Raw genomic sequence first — 14602 nt, forward strand, 5'->3', positions numbered from 1 at the left:
ACTACATTTGCAACCACATAGCACTTCAATTTAGCTTGCTATAAAGTTTATGTAACTCTAATTGATATTTTATTGTATAATTGAAAGTATGATTTTACATGATTTAATAAGGTAAACTATTTTGTGTTTCTTTATATCTTTACAGTATTCATCCATTTCTGGTGCATAATATCATTATGTTGTATGTCAATTATTTCTCAAAATTATTTTTCCATATGGTAGTCTTACTTTCTTACTTCATCTTGGCCTAGATAATCTTTTATGAGGACAGAAACTTCCAGGGTCGCTCCTATGAGTGTGACACGGACTGCCCTGACATGCACCCACACTTCAGCCGCTGTAACTCCATAAAGGTAGAGAGTGGCTGCTGGGTGCTGTATGAGAAGCCCAACTTCACTGGGTACCAGTATGTCCTGACCAGAGGAGAGTATCCAGACTATCAGCGTTGGATGGGCTACAATGATACTATTCGCTCCTGTCGTACCTTTTCCTATGTGAGTGTTTCTTGATCATAAAGCTTAATGTGAGGGGATGAATTATATTATGTTGGAAAGTGTAGTCTGGAAAAAATATGCAAGATGAGAGTCAGAATTACTTAGACTAACTTATGTTGTTTCAAAAACATATGTGGAATCCTCTATATTTTGGCTGTTTCCCTGGTGAAAGGTCACAACATCTGACTCCAGCTTGTGATGTCAACTGGTGGCAGTCCTCCACCAATGATTATTATGATTATATTATTATGATTATTTCACCACAGAAAATCCTAAATAATGCATGATATTGGGTATATTAAACAGTTATTTGTTTTTAAATTTGTTTAAAGTTTTATTTATAATTTATTGTTATACATATACAGTAGCCTGGTATGGGTACGAGCAGTAGAAGTTTTGTGTATCAGTAAAAGTTCTTGTACCAGCGAGGCAAAGTGAAATAGAGTAAAGCTTGACTTTAAACACACATGGCTCTATCTTCGTGTTGAAAACCTAACCAATTACTGGTGACAACAATACTAACACCATTATTTTTAAGGAATAAGAATTATAATTTAAGAGCATTCATTTATATCTCCAGACAAGTGAAGGGCCCTATCGCATCTGTATCTACGAGAGGCCAAACTTCCAGGGTCAGATGATGGAGTTCAGTGAAGACTGCGAATCGGTTCAAGAACATTTCCGCAGTCGTGAGATCTACTCCTGCAATGTGATGGATGGATACTGGACCCTGTATGAGCACCCCAACTACAGGGGCCGGCAGTACTTCATGAGGCCAGGGGAGTACCGCAAGTTCAGTGACTGGGGGGCCACCTGTGCTGCCACCGGCTCCTTTCGCAGGATTACAGAATTTTAAACAGAAATTACAACTGAGGCTCATTATAAATCAAAATTTTGTGGTGGACTAGTAACTACTATAAAAAAGCACATTTTACTATTGGACACATTTATTGAGCAAATAAACACATAAACTATTCTTGTGCTTGTATGTATTCTTTTAGAGCACTAACTACAGCAAATGCTATATAATTCATGAATAAAAGTCTGTAAATCATAATGAGAAAAGATACTTTTCTTTGGATTGGATTGTACAAGTAGACACATGACATTGTGTACACGTATACAACTGTATAAATTCAAAGAAGGCATGGTGATTGTTGCAGCTTATGTTGTAGCTCTTGCTAGAAGGTAGACCCTAAACAGAGAACTGGACAAACAGGGGAAGACTCCTGTACTGTCCATGCTGACACCAGGTCTCATTATAATGACAAAACAGTTAGCAACTGTTGTCAGGGTATAAAACATGCAAAACATGAGCACAGTGTAGTTGACTGACCAACACAGCTGACAAAATGGGAAAGGTAACAAAATCATCTCAGCTCCTCCTTAAATCTGATACTCAACTGCAAATTGTGACAATTTGCCCTCTATTTGCACTGATTATTTTTAGATCATCTTCTATGAGGACAGGAACTTTGGAGGTCGTCACTATGAGTGCATGAATGACTGCACTGACCTCCACTCAATGTTCGACCGCTGTCGATCCATTCGAGTGGAGAGCGGCATGTTCATGATCTATGACCGTCCTGGATACATGGGACATCAGTACTTCATGAGGAGAGGAGAATACTCTGACTACATGAGCATGACAGGAATGACTGACTGTGTCAGGTCCTGCCGCATGATCCCTGTGGTAAGATTACTTATAATGTATGACTAACATCTCTGATAAGGACTTTGATTGGAAATATTCAGTAACTCCTTTATTCAAAGTAAAATGAAAACAAAATTAATCCTCATACAAGCCTATGTAATTTAAAGAGATTTTCTAGACTTACTTGTGCTTTATCTGTTCTCAGCACAGTGGTTCCTTCAGGCTTAGGCTATATGAGCACTTTGACATGGGTGGCACAATGATGGAGCTGGCAGATGACTGCTCCAACCTCATGACCCGCTTCCATATGTCCAATTTCAACTCATGTAACGTGGAGGGCCACTGGCTGGTGTATGAGCAGCCCCACTACAGAGGTCGCCACTACTACCTGCGCCCTGGACAGTACAAGAGCTTCAATGAATGGAGTGGCAACAGCTCCAGGATGGGCTCCATCAGACGTCTCATGGATCTCTAATGACAGCAAAATCGATTTTAGTAAAGTTTCTCCTGTTTGCTGTATATCACACACTAAATAAAATGACATTTACACTTAAAATTACCTTTTGTTCATCTATGAATGTGGCTGGCCTACTCTTATTATTATTTTCATATATAAGTATAATATATAGCATAATACATGTGTGTGGGTTTATATATATATATATATGTGTATATATATATATGTATATATATATATATATATATATATATATATATATATATATATATATATATATATATATATATACACACACATACATACATATACATATATATATATATATATATATATTTTTTATATTTATATATTTATATGAGACAATAAATAAGATGTATAATGGTATAACATCCACCTATTGTAAAACAACCCCAGTACATATTCTTGAATATTACAACATGAATGACAATGCAAAGTCTGCATTTTACATTCTGGCTATATATGACAGTCTGCTAAAAGGTAAATGAGACATACCCAGTGAGATACATGCACTGTGAAGAGGACAAAATGGGAAAGGTAAATATTACAGATTTTAATACATAGCCTATAATTTTATTATAATCTTCTTGTAAAAGAGGCCTTAAAAACACTTATATATTTATCATAATCTTTAAATCTGATTTGTCTATGGAGGTATTTGTTGCATTGACAAGTTGGATATTTTATTTGATAGCAAACAACTGATTATGATTTCAGATAATCTTCTTTGAAGAAAAGGACTTCTGTGGACATCATCATGAGTGCAGTGGAGACTGTCCTGATCTGATGTGCTTTTTTAACCAATGCAAATCCATTAGGGTAACAAGTGGGTGTTTCATGATCTATGAAAGGCCCAACTACACTGGGAATCAGTACTGCCTAAGGAGTGGAGATTACCCTGACATTCACAGCTTGGGGCCCTCTGAATCTGTCAGTTCTTGTCGCTTCATCCCAACTGTAAGCACTTTAGATTTTATACTTTTGATGTTGGTGTGTAGTCCCAGATGTATATTAACATGCATATTTGATTGTCAGGAGCAAGGGTCTTTTAACATGCGTCTATATGAGCGCATTGAATTTGGAGGTCAAATAATGAACTTGGAGGATGACTGTCCAAGTGTTATGGACCGCTTCCATATCAAGGACATTTTTTCCTGTAATGTGACTGATGGCAACTGGCTCTTCTACGAGGACCCAAACTACAGTGGAAGGATGTACCTGATCCAGCCAGGAGAGTACAAGCGGTTCAGTGAGTGGGGTAGTCGCACTGCAAGGGTGGGCTCCATCAAGCGCATTACAAATGATTAAGTAACTGTTCACTGTAGGGATGGGCATGATTAATCGATAATTGATCATTAAGAATTTCATCGATTACGTTAATTTTAATCGACAAACCGAATGTAGGTTGCTGTGCGTAGCGTGACCAAACAGGGGTCCGTACATGTGTCTCTCTGCATCAGAAGGAGCGAGCAGACACAAACATTCGGTCAGTCTGCAGAGTACCGAAGCACAAATGGGTATTTAACGATGAGTTGTACAAGAAATTCCACGCTTTCCGTTGCGTTCGGGACAAGTGTGAGTCCATGTGCACAGTGTATAAAGCAAGAACATATGTTTCGGTGCCCAGTGGGAAAAAGTTTACCAGGTGAGAGTCGCGCAATGTCGATGACGAGTCCCCACCACCCACCTCCCGTACGGTGTCCTGGTTTTGACAAACGCAAATCTGGTCACACTAACCTGTATTCCACTTTATCATGTCTTTTAATCCAACAGAAGTTGACCGCATCAGCGACACAAGAGCTGGAGTTTTATCTTCGCTGAGTTTATGCAAATTAGCGATGCGGTTTTAAGTTTCGTTTCTGTGAGAGTTGCGCAAAACTGAATTAAACACATTATAATGTCAAACGTATTGATGTGGCTCTAGAGTCGTTACGGTTTATATGTCGTAAAGTTGAATTTATTTATGCAGATTAGTAGTGCAGATAGTGATAATAATGATGATCATTTTAATATAAAAACGTTAATGATTAATCGATAATCGATCGTTAATTCTTCCGACGATCGATTAAGAAAATTTCATCGAATGCCCATCCCTAGTTCACTGTAACTGTAAAAAGAAAAGTCGTGACAAGTACCCAGAAGCAGATTTTACTCAATTAATTCAGATTCATTCTGTACTTTCCTATTGTTGCATGTGAAAAATAGAATGCTCTGTCCTGAAAAATAAAGTATATGTAATTGTAAACATTATTTTTTTTAATTATTAGTATTGTTTATTTACAGTCTAAATATACTAAACAGTATCACACAGAAAAATAAAGATAGTTTACCCCAGCAACAACTAGTCTTTGTTCAGACAATTGTGTGTTTTTTAATAATCAGATGTGCTTGTGTCATTCAGCAGTGTATTGTAGCATTTTGTGGATGAAATTGTGAACCTTGTAGAAAAAACAAAAACTCATCATAGAATTTATACAAAGCCTTACGCTCCACCCCTGATCCATCATCCCTGTGAGCGATATATTTGAATGACAATACTTTATGCTGTGCAATCACAGTGCTGCCTTTTTTTCCTTTTTCCTATAAAGCACTCTTGCTTGGCTCATTGCACTGGACACTAGCCTAATATCTGATGACAGAACACATCATGGGAAAGGTGAAAAAACACGATAAAAATTAATGTATGCAAGCTCCTATTTTACTAAACAAATGTTTCCTTTTTCCAGATAATTTTCTATGAAGACAGAAATTTCCAGGGGCGCTCTCATGAGTGCAGCAGTGACTGTGCAGATCTCCACTCCTACTTCAACAGATGTAACTCTATCAGGGTGGAGAGTGGCTGTTTTATGGTCTATGAGCGTCCCAACTACATGGGCAACCAGTACTACCTAAGAAGAGGAGAGTATTCTGATAACCAGCGTGTGATTGGCATTAATGACTGTGTGCGATCATGCCGCATGATTCCCCAGGTACCATGTCTCATTTTCTGTTGTTTTTTATTTGAACAAATACATGCATAGCTCATGATTAACCTTGTGATTGTTCTGTGCCAGCACCGTGGCTCCTACAGGCTGAGGCTATATGAGCGTTTTGACTTGTCTGGACAGATGCATGAGCTGGTGGATGATTGCCCAAACCTCCAGGATCAGCTCAGCATGTCTGACTTCAACTCCTGTAATGTTATGGATGGCTACTGGCTGCTGTATGACCAACCCAACTACAAAGGCAGAGTGTATTTCCTGCGACCCGGAGAGTACAGAAGGTACAGCGACTGGGGAGGCGTAAGCCCAAGAGTGGGCTCAATCAGAAGAATCACTGACTTCAACTAAAGTTTGTGTAATTGCCAAACTTTTCTCTATTCTGTTTGTCCAAGCAATAAACTCTATCCTTAATAAATGTAAAGATTCTGTCTGGTCTCATATTTGTATCAAATTACATCAAACTGACAATAACACAAAATGATGATAACTTCACTTTTTTATGTAACTGGTCAGGTGTTGAGTACTATGATCTTGTGCTTACACATACCAGCGCAAACCATAACAGAGCAGCTCTCTCTCTGTGCCCCATTCGGGATTAGCTGTCTTTATGGGGTGGAATTTATCCATATTACTTTCACAGTTTCTCTGTGCATCAGTGTCAAGCATACAAACCTGAATTAAAAGCATGATAACATCCTAAAGTTTCTTTCCGATGTACTCCTGTATAGTGTTTTCTTACACACTTTCACTTAGAAGGACCATTCCATCAGAAATGTCATTATCCTCTCATATAATTTACATAATGCTGATTAACCAACGTAAGAGACAATACACAATAAAATGGTATAATATTATTATGTTATTGCCTCTTATCATTATTTAAACATTTTATTTGTAATTTTACATTTAAAGTTCATTGTAATCCCACACTTTCACAATCATACTTATGTACCTCTTAACATATCCTTTTGGCATTTTAACAGTATTTTATAATACTTATAGTGTTGAAACATAACAATTAAATATAATAAAACCTTTTCTTTCAAAGAGACCTACAAACAGGGAGTGTCGCCCACTTACTTATTTGCATACGTGGTTTGCCAAAGCAGGGCTGTGGACTGAGAGTGGCTTCCTGCTCTGCTACACAACTTATTTAATGCTGGAGGGTTGTTCCATATTGTTCTGAGCTATTGTCCCCTGGATGTGTGGATACCATACTAGTGTTTTCCTTTGTCCATGCATGTCAAAACACCAAACCAGTTAATTATTTATCTTTTTTCCCCAAGTACAAATCCATATTTTTGCCCCAATGTTGTGCTCTAACAAAAAGGTAAACATGTGCCAGTAGCCTTCAGTTATAACTATGAGGGACAATTTGAATAACAATGCTTTGTTTGTGAAGAGGTAGTATAAAAAGCCCTGAAAACATGGGGAATCTCTCCATCGGAGACCATGGGCAAGGTGAGTACAGTTTTCTCTCTATTTAGATGAGGTGTACACTCAATAAATTGTTTTAGTTTAATGTGAGAAATATAGGTATTAGTAAATTTCTTACTTGATATTTTTTTCATCAGATCATTTTTTACGAGGACAAGAACTTCCAAGGCCGGAGCTATGAGTGCAGCAATGACTGCACAGATCTTCACTCGTACTTCAGCCGCTGCAACTCCATCCGGGTTGAGAGTGGCTGCTTCATGATCTATGAGCGCCCCAACTTTATGGGCCACCAGTACTTCATGAGGAGAGGAGAATACCCTGACTATCAGAGATGGATGGGTTTCAGTAGCTGTATTCGCTCTTGTCGGATGATTCCATTGGTGAGAAACAAATTTTTACCAGTGCAATTATCCATGTACATTTATATTTATTTTGTTTTATTTGTTCTGTCCAAAAAGTATCGTGGCTCCTACAGATTGCGAATCTATGAGAAACCAGACTTCAGCGGTCATATGATGGAGTTCATGGATGACTGTCCTTGTGTGTCTGACCGTTTCCATCACCGTCATGTTTACTCCAGTAACGTAATGAATGGCTTCTGGATCTTCTACGAGTATCCCAACTACCGGGGCAGACAATACTTCCTTCGGCCTGGGGAGTACAGGAGGTACCGTGACTGGTGTGCCACCTGTGCCATTGTGGGGTCCTTCCGGAGGGTCACAGAATTTTAGCCATTAAGCAAATCCTGCTGTAAATATAAAACATTTTGTTTATTAAAGATGTTGAATTTTTAAACTCTTTGTCAAAGTGTTGTTTTTCATTTATAATTTAAAGTAATCTACAATATCCTCCAACAAAACTGCAAGTCATGTGAATTTATAAGCAACAAAATAAAACTATATTTTTCAAAAGGCTAAACTTTGCTTAATAATAGGCTATCTAATATTATTCATTTAGCATTAACCCACTGTCTGATCTTTTAGAAATTTTTCAAAAAATGCATGAGTAGCATTACCACATGCCCACGCAATTTAATGAAGTTAGTAATAATAGCATATACTAATACTAATACCAATTCTAATACTAATGCTAATACTAATACTAATACTAATACTAATACTAATACTAATACCAATACTAATACTAATGCTAATACTAATACTAATACTAATACTATAACTAATACTAATAGGCTGCTGCTTTAGCTTCAAATCCAATTAAAATGTCCATCTGACCATAACTCACACACCGGGTCTATTTGACAGTTTTTATTATTTTCCAGCTTTTGCTAGTTTGTATAGCGTTGTCTGAGCTGTTGGCTAGCAAAATCTTCTCTGTATGACTATACAGTAATTTCGCAAATGTTGCTTCATTAATAGACCGATAGGTTATTCGCGTTTTATTTATTCTTATTCTAACTTTCTCCAGCTAACGCTAGGGGAATATTGCTTCGACCTTCTCCAGGACTGTAAGAGAAATCAGCAACAGCACAATCATCGGTCCATAAGCCAAGGTTTCTACATGTAGCTGTATATCAGGTGGGTAATGTTAATTGTGGGTAAACGTGAAAATCTCATGTGCTGCACGACCACGACCATTGCCCGAGCTAATCATGACTTCTATGCAGGCTAATCAGGCTAACGTATTATCTTAATTAACTGTCGTTAATTCGGATTTGCGGTCCTGTCTAAGTATTAAATCCGATTGGTTTTCATCGTGTTCCTCTCAGTATATGCTAAGGTAAGTACACATTCAATGTTAGTTGATAATTAACGAATTAAAAAACCTAAGCTAAACTAAGCTACCACTTTACCAGTATGAATAAATTATGACTAGCTATATATATGGCTACCACTCTATATAGCTTATATGACACTTATTTTTCTAGTTTATTATTATTACTACTACTATTATAAACACTTTATCATGGAGGTCCATTATATTGTGATAGTTTAATATGTGTATGTTTTTAATTAGTGTTAGTAAGTTTAGCCTATTTAATAAACTAATCCGCTTAGGCTTTTTTTTCCCACATATGGTGTGTATAATGTAAAGTCATGTACAAACTCTCCTCTGTAATTAACCTTTGTATGTCACTGATGTCTTCTTTTTTATTACTGGAACACTCAAGAATTTAACTTTCATTTTTTTAGATTTGGGAGAACTGTTACAAGCTATCCATCAGCAGTCATCAGACTGTACAGTACATGACGACGAACCTTCTCACTGAGAATAGAAAACACACAAAGCTCATTGCTGTAATAGACAATACAGATGACTGCTGCCAGAAATGTATGGAGAGAGATGCATTGTTACACATTTATAAGCCTCGTTCAGCAAAAGTCATACTGCTAATTCATCAGCTTTGTACATTTGAATAACAACACATCATGGCCCCTAGGATTTTGTATAAAAAGGCTGGGGTATCATGATGTTGGTAGAGCAAGTTGAACCATCTACTGGGGACATTCTCAAACAGCACCATGGGCAAGGTAACATTTATGCTCTCTCTTTTAATATTATTCATATTAATATTAAGCATTCTTACAATTTTTTTGTAAATCATATCTTTCAGATTATCTTCTATGAGGACAGGAACTTCCAGGGGCGCTCTTATGAGTGTGTGAGTGACTGCTCTGACATGTCCTCCTACCTGAGCAGGTGTCAATCTTGCAGGGTGGAGAGTGGCTGCTTCATGGTCTACGAGCGTCCCAACTACATGGGCATGCAGTTTTTCATGAGAAGAGGAGAGTATCATGACATGCAGCGCATGATGAGCATGGGCATGATGTTTGACTCCATTAGATCTTGCAGAATGATCCCCTATGTAAGATGCTAACTCACTTTTAATCATTATTGTAAATACTTTTTATTGAACAAAAATTTTCTTTTACAGCACAGAGGTTCTTTCAGGATGAGGATCTATGAGAGGGAGAACTTTGGTGGCCAGATGTATGAGCTGATGGATGACTGTGATAGCATCCAAGACCGGTATCGTATGAACGACTGCATGTCCTGCCATGTGATGGACGGCCACTGGCTGATGTACGAGCAGCCTCACTACAGAGGCAGGATGATGTACTTCAGGCCTGGAGAGTACAGAAGCTTCATGAACATGGGAATGAGTGGAATGAGGTTCATGAGCATGAGGCGTATCACTGATATGTGTTAAGCTTGTGTTATACTTATTTGAATAAAATCATGTATAATTCATTATCTTGTGGGATTCCTTTTTACTATTATTTAATTGTGTCAACATAAATATCCCAGATTATTTGATTCATTATTCATTAATTTAAGTATCACTAATATAATAAGCATAAACCTATGGGCCAAAAAATTCAATCTCTATTTTGTTGTGTTCTTGCCTAAAATTGAGGCAAAAGAAAAAAACTAAACAAAAAAACAACAACACATTAATTTCAGTAAAACATTCAGTTATACAATACATCTGTGAGATCACAATTTTGTGGGATATACAGGGCCTTTCTATTTTGTATAATTTCTAAAAATGTATTTAGTCATAGTTTCACTTTTCAGATAGGCATATTTTATAATCAAGAGGACTTGGCTTTCAAACTTTTCAAAAATGTATACATTTTAATTAACTGAATAAAAACAAATTAACCACAAGAATCTATGTACATAAATGTGCCTGTTTTTATTGTGCCTTTTTCATTTATTTGAACTAATCTGTAACTGAAATGCAGTAATTTATTACAATAATATTAGGTAATCAATAAATTATATAATCTCTTTTAATGGAATTGTCTGTAAATTAACATACAGTAGGATTTACACAGTTTAATAAATGCAAGGGCAGATAATGGGAATAACTGGATTTTATTTGCTGTTTGGTGTACATCAAAATTTTAATAACAGGAATCCATGATGCGTCTCATGCTCATGAACCTCATGCCGCTCCAGCCCATCTCTCTGAAGCTCCTGTACTCTCCAGGCCTGAAGTACATCATCCTGCCTCTGTAGTGAGGCTGCTCGTACATCAGCCAGTGGCCGTCCATCACATGGCAGGACATACAGTCGTTCATACGGTAGCGGTCCATCATGTTGTCACAGTCGTCCATCAGCTCGTGCATCTGACCACCAAAGTTCTCCCTCTCGTAGATTCTCATCCTGAACTGGCCTCTGTGCTATATGTGAAAAAAAAACAGTAGAAGTTTACATTTTGTTTTACTTTCTTAATTACTTAATTTTGAAGAAGACTGATTTACTGTACCATTGGGATTGTGCGACAAGACCTGATGCAATCACTCATGCCCATACGCTGGTAGTCAGAGTACTCTCCCCTCCTTACAAAAAACTGATTTCCCATGTAGTTTGTGCGGTCATAGACCATAAAGCAACCGCTCTCCACCCTGCAGGAGTGACACCTGCTCAGATAGGTGGACATATCGGCACAATCACTGCTCGTCTCATAGGAACGTCCCTGGAAGTTCCTGTCCTCGTAGAAGATGATCTGAAAAAGCCAAGGAAATATTAAATTGCATTTATAAACTTATTTGTATTTTTTATTTCTAGAGAATGTCAGATAGTACACACCTTGCCCATTGTCATGGCTGAAGTTATAATTGTTTTGGCTCTAAATGACTGCACAGTTACCCCGATACCCACTGGTTGCTTTTATACCAGACCCCACACCCAAAGGATGCATGACCCATTGTTCAAATTCCTGACAGAGCAACCTAGAACAGAGGCCCCACATACTGTTCGATTCAAAGTGACCTTATACACTCCATGATTTGCAGTGGTTGCATTTGTCAGCTGAGGCCCACGTGCGTTTTTTTCATTGATGATGAATAACACATTACTTTTTACTATATGACAAATATGTTCCATACTACTGTCCCAAAATACTGCTACATGTGTTTAAGTCTGGCTCCAAAATATGTACATTTTTAATGTTAGGCTTATGCTTTTTGCGTTTTTGCTCATTTCTTTTGGAATCTTCAACTTGTTACTTCTACCAGTCTGAATAATAACCAATAATCTATATATTAGTAGCCATCTAATGGACACCAACATGCTCATTTGATGTTTTTCATCATAATTCTGCATCCCTAACCAATAACATGTAAATGAGTACTTCCCTGAAAGTTGAATCAGACATGTAATTAATTACATTATATTTCAATAAAATTCCAATAATTTCAAATGGGCTTTAATTCACTTGGGACATTTTACTTAAGATATTAAAATGTTTGTAGTTCAGATTTTGGAGGAATAAATTGAACCTTTTTTGTATTAAATTACATTGATCAAAATTGTTTTTTTTTTTTTATGTTGATGACATTATTATTGAAAACCATTTTATTTATTTTTAACAAGAATAAAATTTGAATATTCTGATAGAATAATGAGGGGGGGGAGTGATACATTATTTTGCCATATTGCCCATGCTTCCTTTTGAGCCTATTTCAGATGAATTACTGAACCATTATCATCTGATTATCATGATTATCATCTGATAACCATTATTGGGATACTAAAATATATAGTTATTAATTATTTTGTTTTTAGTTTTATTTAAATTAAACTTAATTTTTTCAACTTAGTGGAAATGTCTTTGGTTCACCATCCCATTGTTCATTCCATCAAAGCTTTACAATGAATAATAAGTCTGCTGCATAAAAATATGTTGCTGTACACATTCATTAGTGCTTATTTAACAAACTGACTGCAACTGGCACAAATTAGCCTTTGTACACCGTGTTTGTTGCTAAAGGCGTTTTTGTATAAACACCTAAATGGCACTTATTTTTATTCATCCCACAGAGGATGCTCAGCATCACTGATAATAGACTTACCCATCCTGTAAATTGCTGACTCATAAAGCATTTTTTCTTGTTCTTTGCCAATTCTTTTTCCTGCATTCTTTACAATGCTGTTCTTGTTAGCCACTGTCACAACTAAACACATGTTAAAAACAAGAACACTTTCGGTGAAGCTGACATAGCCTCTCACAAGAGTAGAAGAATGAGAGAAGGAAATGTATTGTGGTCTACATGGAATCATGCAACTGTGTGGGTACTAGTGATGGTAGTAAATGTTAGCGAACCACTGAACATTATTATAATGAGCCAACATTTGTAATGCTTTTATGTTGTATAGGAGGAAATGAACAATATTTATAGTTGCAATAATTTTCCTTTATTCATCACTTATATCAGTGTTATTACTTAGCTGGAGAAGACAAAGAGTAGAGAACAAAGAAATTTTATTTTATTATATTTTTTGCTCTTGAACAATTAGCAGTTAGCACATGTCCATGATGCGTCTCATGCTCATGAACCTCGAGCCGCTCCAGCCCATCTCTCTGAAGCTCCTGTACTCTCCAGGCCTGAAGTACATCATCCTGCCTCTGTAGTGAGGCTGCTCGTACATCAGCCAGTGGCCATCCATCACATGGCAGGACATACAGTCGTTCATACGGTAGCGGTCCATGATGTTGTCACAGTCATTCATCAGCTCGTGCATCTGACCTCCGAAGTTCTCCCTCTCATAGATCCTCATCCTGAACTGGCCTCTGTACTGTAAGTTGATATTTTGTATTAGTTTTCAATAAATGTAATACATTTTTAATAATTAAGAATGTTGTAAAAATCAAATCTCTACTTTATGGTTCCCTTTGCCCTACTGTCTGGGTATCATATTTCTGTTTAACTTAACAGATAAGAAGGGATATACATTTCTATTCTGTTTAGTTTTTGTTGCTTATACTTACCATAGGAATCATACGGCAAGACCTGATTCCACCACTCATTCCCATCATGCTCATGTAGTCAGCATACTCGCCTCTCCTCATGAAATACTGATTTCCCATGTAGTTGGGACGGTCATAGACCATGAAGCAGCCACTCTCCACCCTGCAGGAGTGACACCTGCTCAGGTAGGAGGACATGTCAGCACAGTCACTCATGCACTCATAGGAGCGCCCCTGGAAGTTCCTGTCCTCATAGAAGATGATCTGAAATAAGAGAAAACATGAGCATTATGAATCAGTACAGTTAACATTAAATACTGCATGTTGTACAGAGAAAATACTGCAAAAAGATTTTACCTTGCCCATGCTCATGTCTGTGGTGGACATTGTTACAGTTGAGCTGCTGCTGTTGCTACCGCTACTGCTGCACTGTCCTCTCTGTGTTAACCCTTGCCTTTATACCTCACCAAATGCTATACAGTCTGTGGGCCCCCTTTGTATAAATACCTGACCAAGCAACATGGTATAGAGTGCAATAGACTCTACTGTTAGCATGTTACAGTGTAAATCACATGACTGCATCATAAAAAAGTTGCACCTCAACTAAATAACAAAATTTGGGGGAACTATAGACTGTACTAATTCTAGACGCATGTAGTGAGTGCATCACAAAAGCTTGGACTTCAGGCTATGTGCTGAAATACAATTGGTGCAAATAAGAACATGCGGTATTCCAAAAGTTTCAGCTGTCTTTGACATATTATTGCCCTTCCCAAAGTTTGCCCTTACCAAATTGTGAAATTGCTTGAGAACTGGGATGTACCAATATTTTAAACT

The 14602-nt window shown here is 37.2% G+C and overlaps 7 protein-coding genes and 1 pseudogene across 9 annotated transcripts; 6 read left to right on the forward strand and 2 right to left on the reverse strand.

Annotated features, from left to right (window-relative positions):
* The first annotated feature begins 215 nt into the window (after positions 1-215).
* LOC110170519 (gamma-crystallin M2-like) lies at positions 216-1350 on the forward strand (annotated as a pseudogene).
* A 496-nt stretch (positions 1351-1846) lies between these two features.
* On the forward strand, positions 1847-2623 carry LOC110170532 (gamma-crystallin M2-like). 2 transcript variants are annotated; one of them, XM_020936187.1, is made up of 3 exons: positions 1847-1855; positions 1945-2187; positions 2354-2623. In XM_020936187.1, the coding sequence occupies exons 1-3, from the start codon at positions 1847-1849 to the stop codon at positions 2621-2623; spliced, it is 522 nt and encodes a 173-aa protein (XP_020791846.1). The 2 variants fall into 2 exon arrangements, with proteins under 2 accessions (XP_020791846.1, XP_055022880.1); XM_055166905.1 differs by having other exon boundaries at positions 1945-2184.
* A 531-nt stretch (positions 2624-3154) lies between these two features.
* si:dkey-57a22.14 (gamma-crystallin B) lies at positions 3155-3934 on the forward strand. The gene is made up of 3 exons (XM_020936208.2): positions 3155-3163; positions 3344-3583; positions 3662-3934. Exons 1-3 carry the CDS (start codon positions 3155-3157, stop codon positions 3932-3934), a joined length of 522 nt encoding a protein of 173 aa, XP_020791867.2.
* Positions 3843-5955, forward strand: LOC110170521 (gamma-crystallin M2-like). Its single transcript, XM_055148353.1, has 4 exons — positions 3843-3875; positions 5215-5282; positions 5353-5595; positions 5680-5955. Exons 2-4 carry the CDS (start codon positions 5259-5261, stop codon positions 5953-5955), a joined length of 543 nt encoding a protein of 180 aa, XP_055004328.1. The 5' UTR covers positions 3843-3875; positions 5215-5258.
* A 1092-nt stretch (positions 5956-7047) lies between these two features.
* LOC110170523 (gamma-crystallin M2-like) lies at positions 7048-7775 on the forward strand. Of its 2 annotated transcripts, none has more exons than XM_020936178.1 (3): positions 7048-7068; positions 7182-7424; positions 7503-7775. In XM_020936178.1, the coding sequence occupies exons 1-3, from the start codon at positions 7060-7062 to the stop codon at positions 7773-7775; spliced, it is 525 nt and encodes a 174-aa protein (XP_020791837.1). In that variant the 5' UTR covers positions 7048-7059. The 2 variants fall into 2 exon arrangements, with proteins under 2 accessions (XP_020791837.1, XP_055004335.1); XM_055148360.1 differs by having other exon boundaries at positions 7060-7077.
* A 1678-nt stretch (positions 7776-9453) lies between these two features.
* On the forward strand, positions 9454-10216 carry LOC110170522 (gamma-crystallin M1). Its single transcript, XM_020936177.2, has 3 exons — positions 9454-9536; positions 9620-9871; positions 9941-10216. The coding sequence occupies exons 1-3, from the start codon at positions 9528-9530 to the stop codon at positions 10214-10216; spliced, it is 537 nt and encodes a 178-aa protein (XP_020791836.2). The 5' UTR covers positions 9454-9527.
* A 700-nt stretch (positions 10217-10916) lies between these two features.
* On the reverse strand, positions 10917-11631 carry LOC110170530 (gamma-crystallin M3-like). The gene is made up of 3 exons (XM_020936184.1): positions 11605-11631; positions 11282-11521; positions 10917-11195 (listed from the first exon to the last, which is right to left on the reverse strand). Exons 1-3 carry the CDS (start codon positions 11617-11619, stop codon positions 10917-10919), a joined length of 534 nt encoding a protein of 177 aa, XP_020791843.1. The 5' UTR covers positions 11620-11631.
* Positions 11632-13317: 1686 nt separating this feature from the next.
* LOC110170525 (gamma-crystallin M3-like) lies at positions 13318-14161 on the reverse strand. The gene is made up of 3 exons (XM_020936180.2): positions 14123-14161; positions 13787-14029; positions 13318-13593 (listed from the first exon to the last, which is right to left on the reverse strand). Exons 1-3 carry the CDS (start codon positions 14150-14152, stop codon positions 13318-13320), a joined length of 549 nt encoding a protein of 182 aa, XP_020791839.2. The 5' UTR covers positions 14153-14161.
* Positions 14162-14602: the final 441 nt, after the last annotated feature.

The sequence above is a fragment of the Boleophthalmus pectinirostris genome, unplaced genomic scaffold, assembly GCF_026225935.1.
Source record: "Boleophthalmus pectinirostris isolate CB_2022bp ecotype Guang Dong unplaced genomic scaffold, ASM2622593v1 HiC_scaffold_1, whole genome shotgun sequence".
Lineage (NCBI taxonomy): Eukaryota > Metazoa > Chordata > Actinopteri > Gobiiformes > Gobiidae > Boleophthalmus > Boleophthalmus pectinirostris.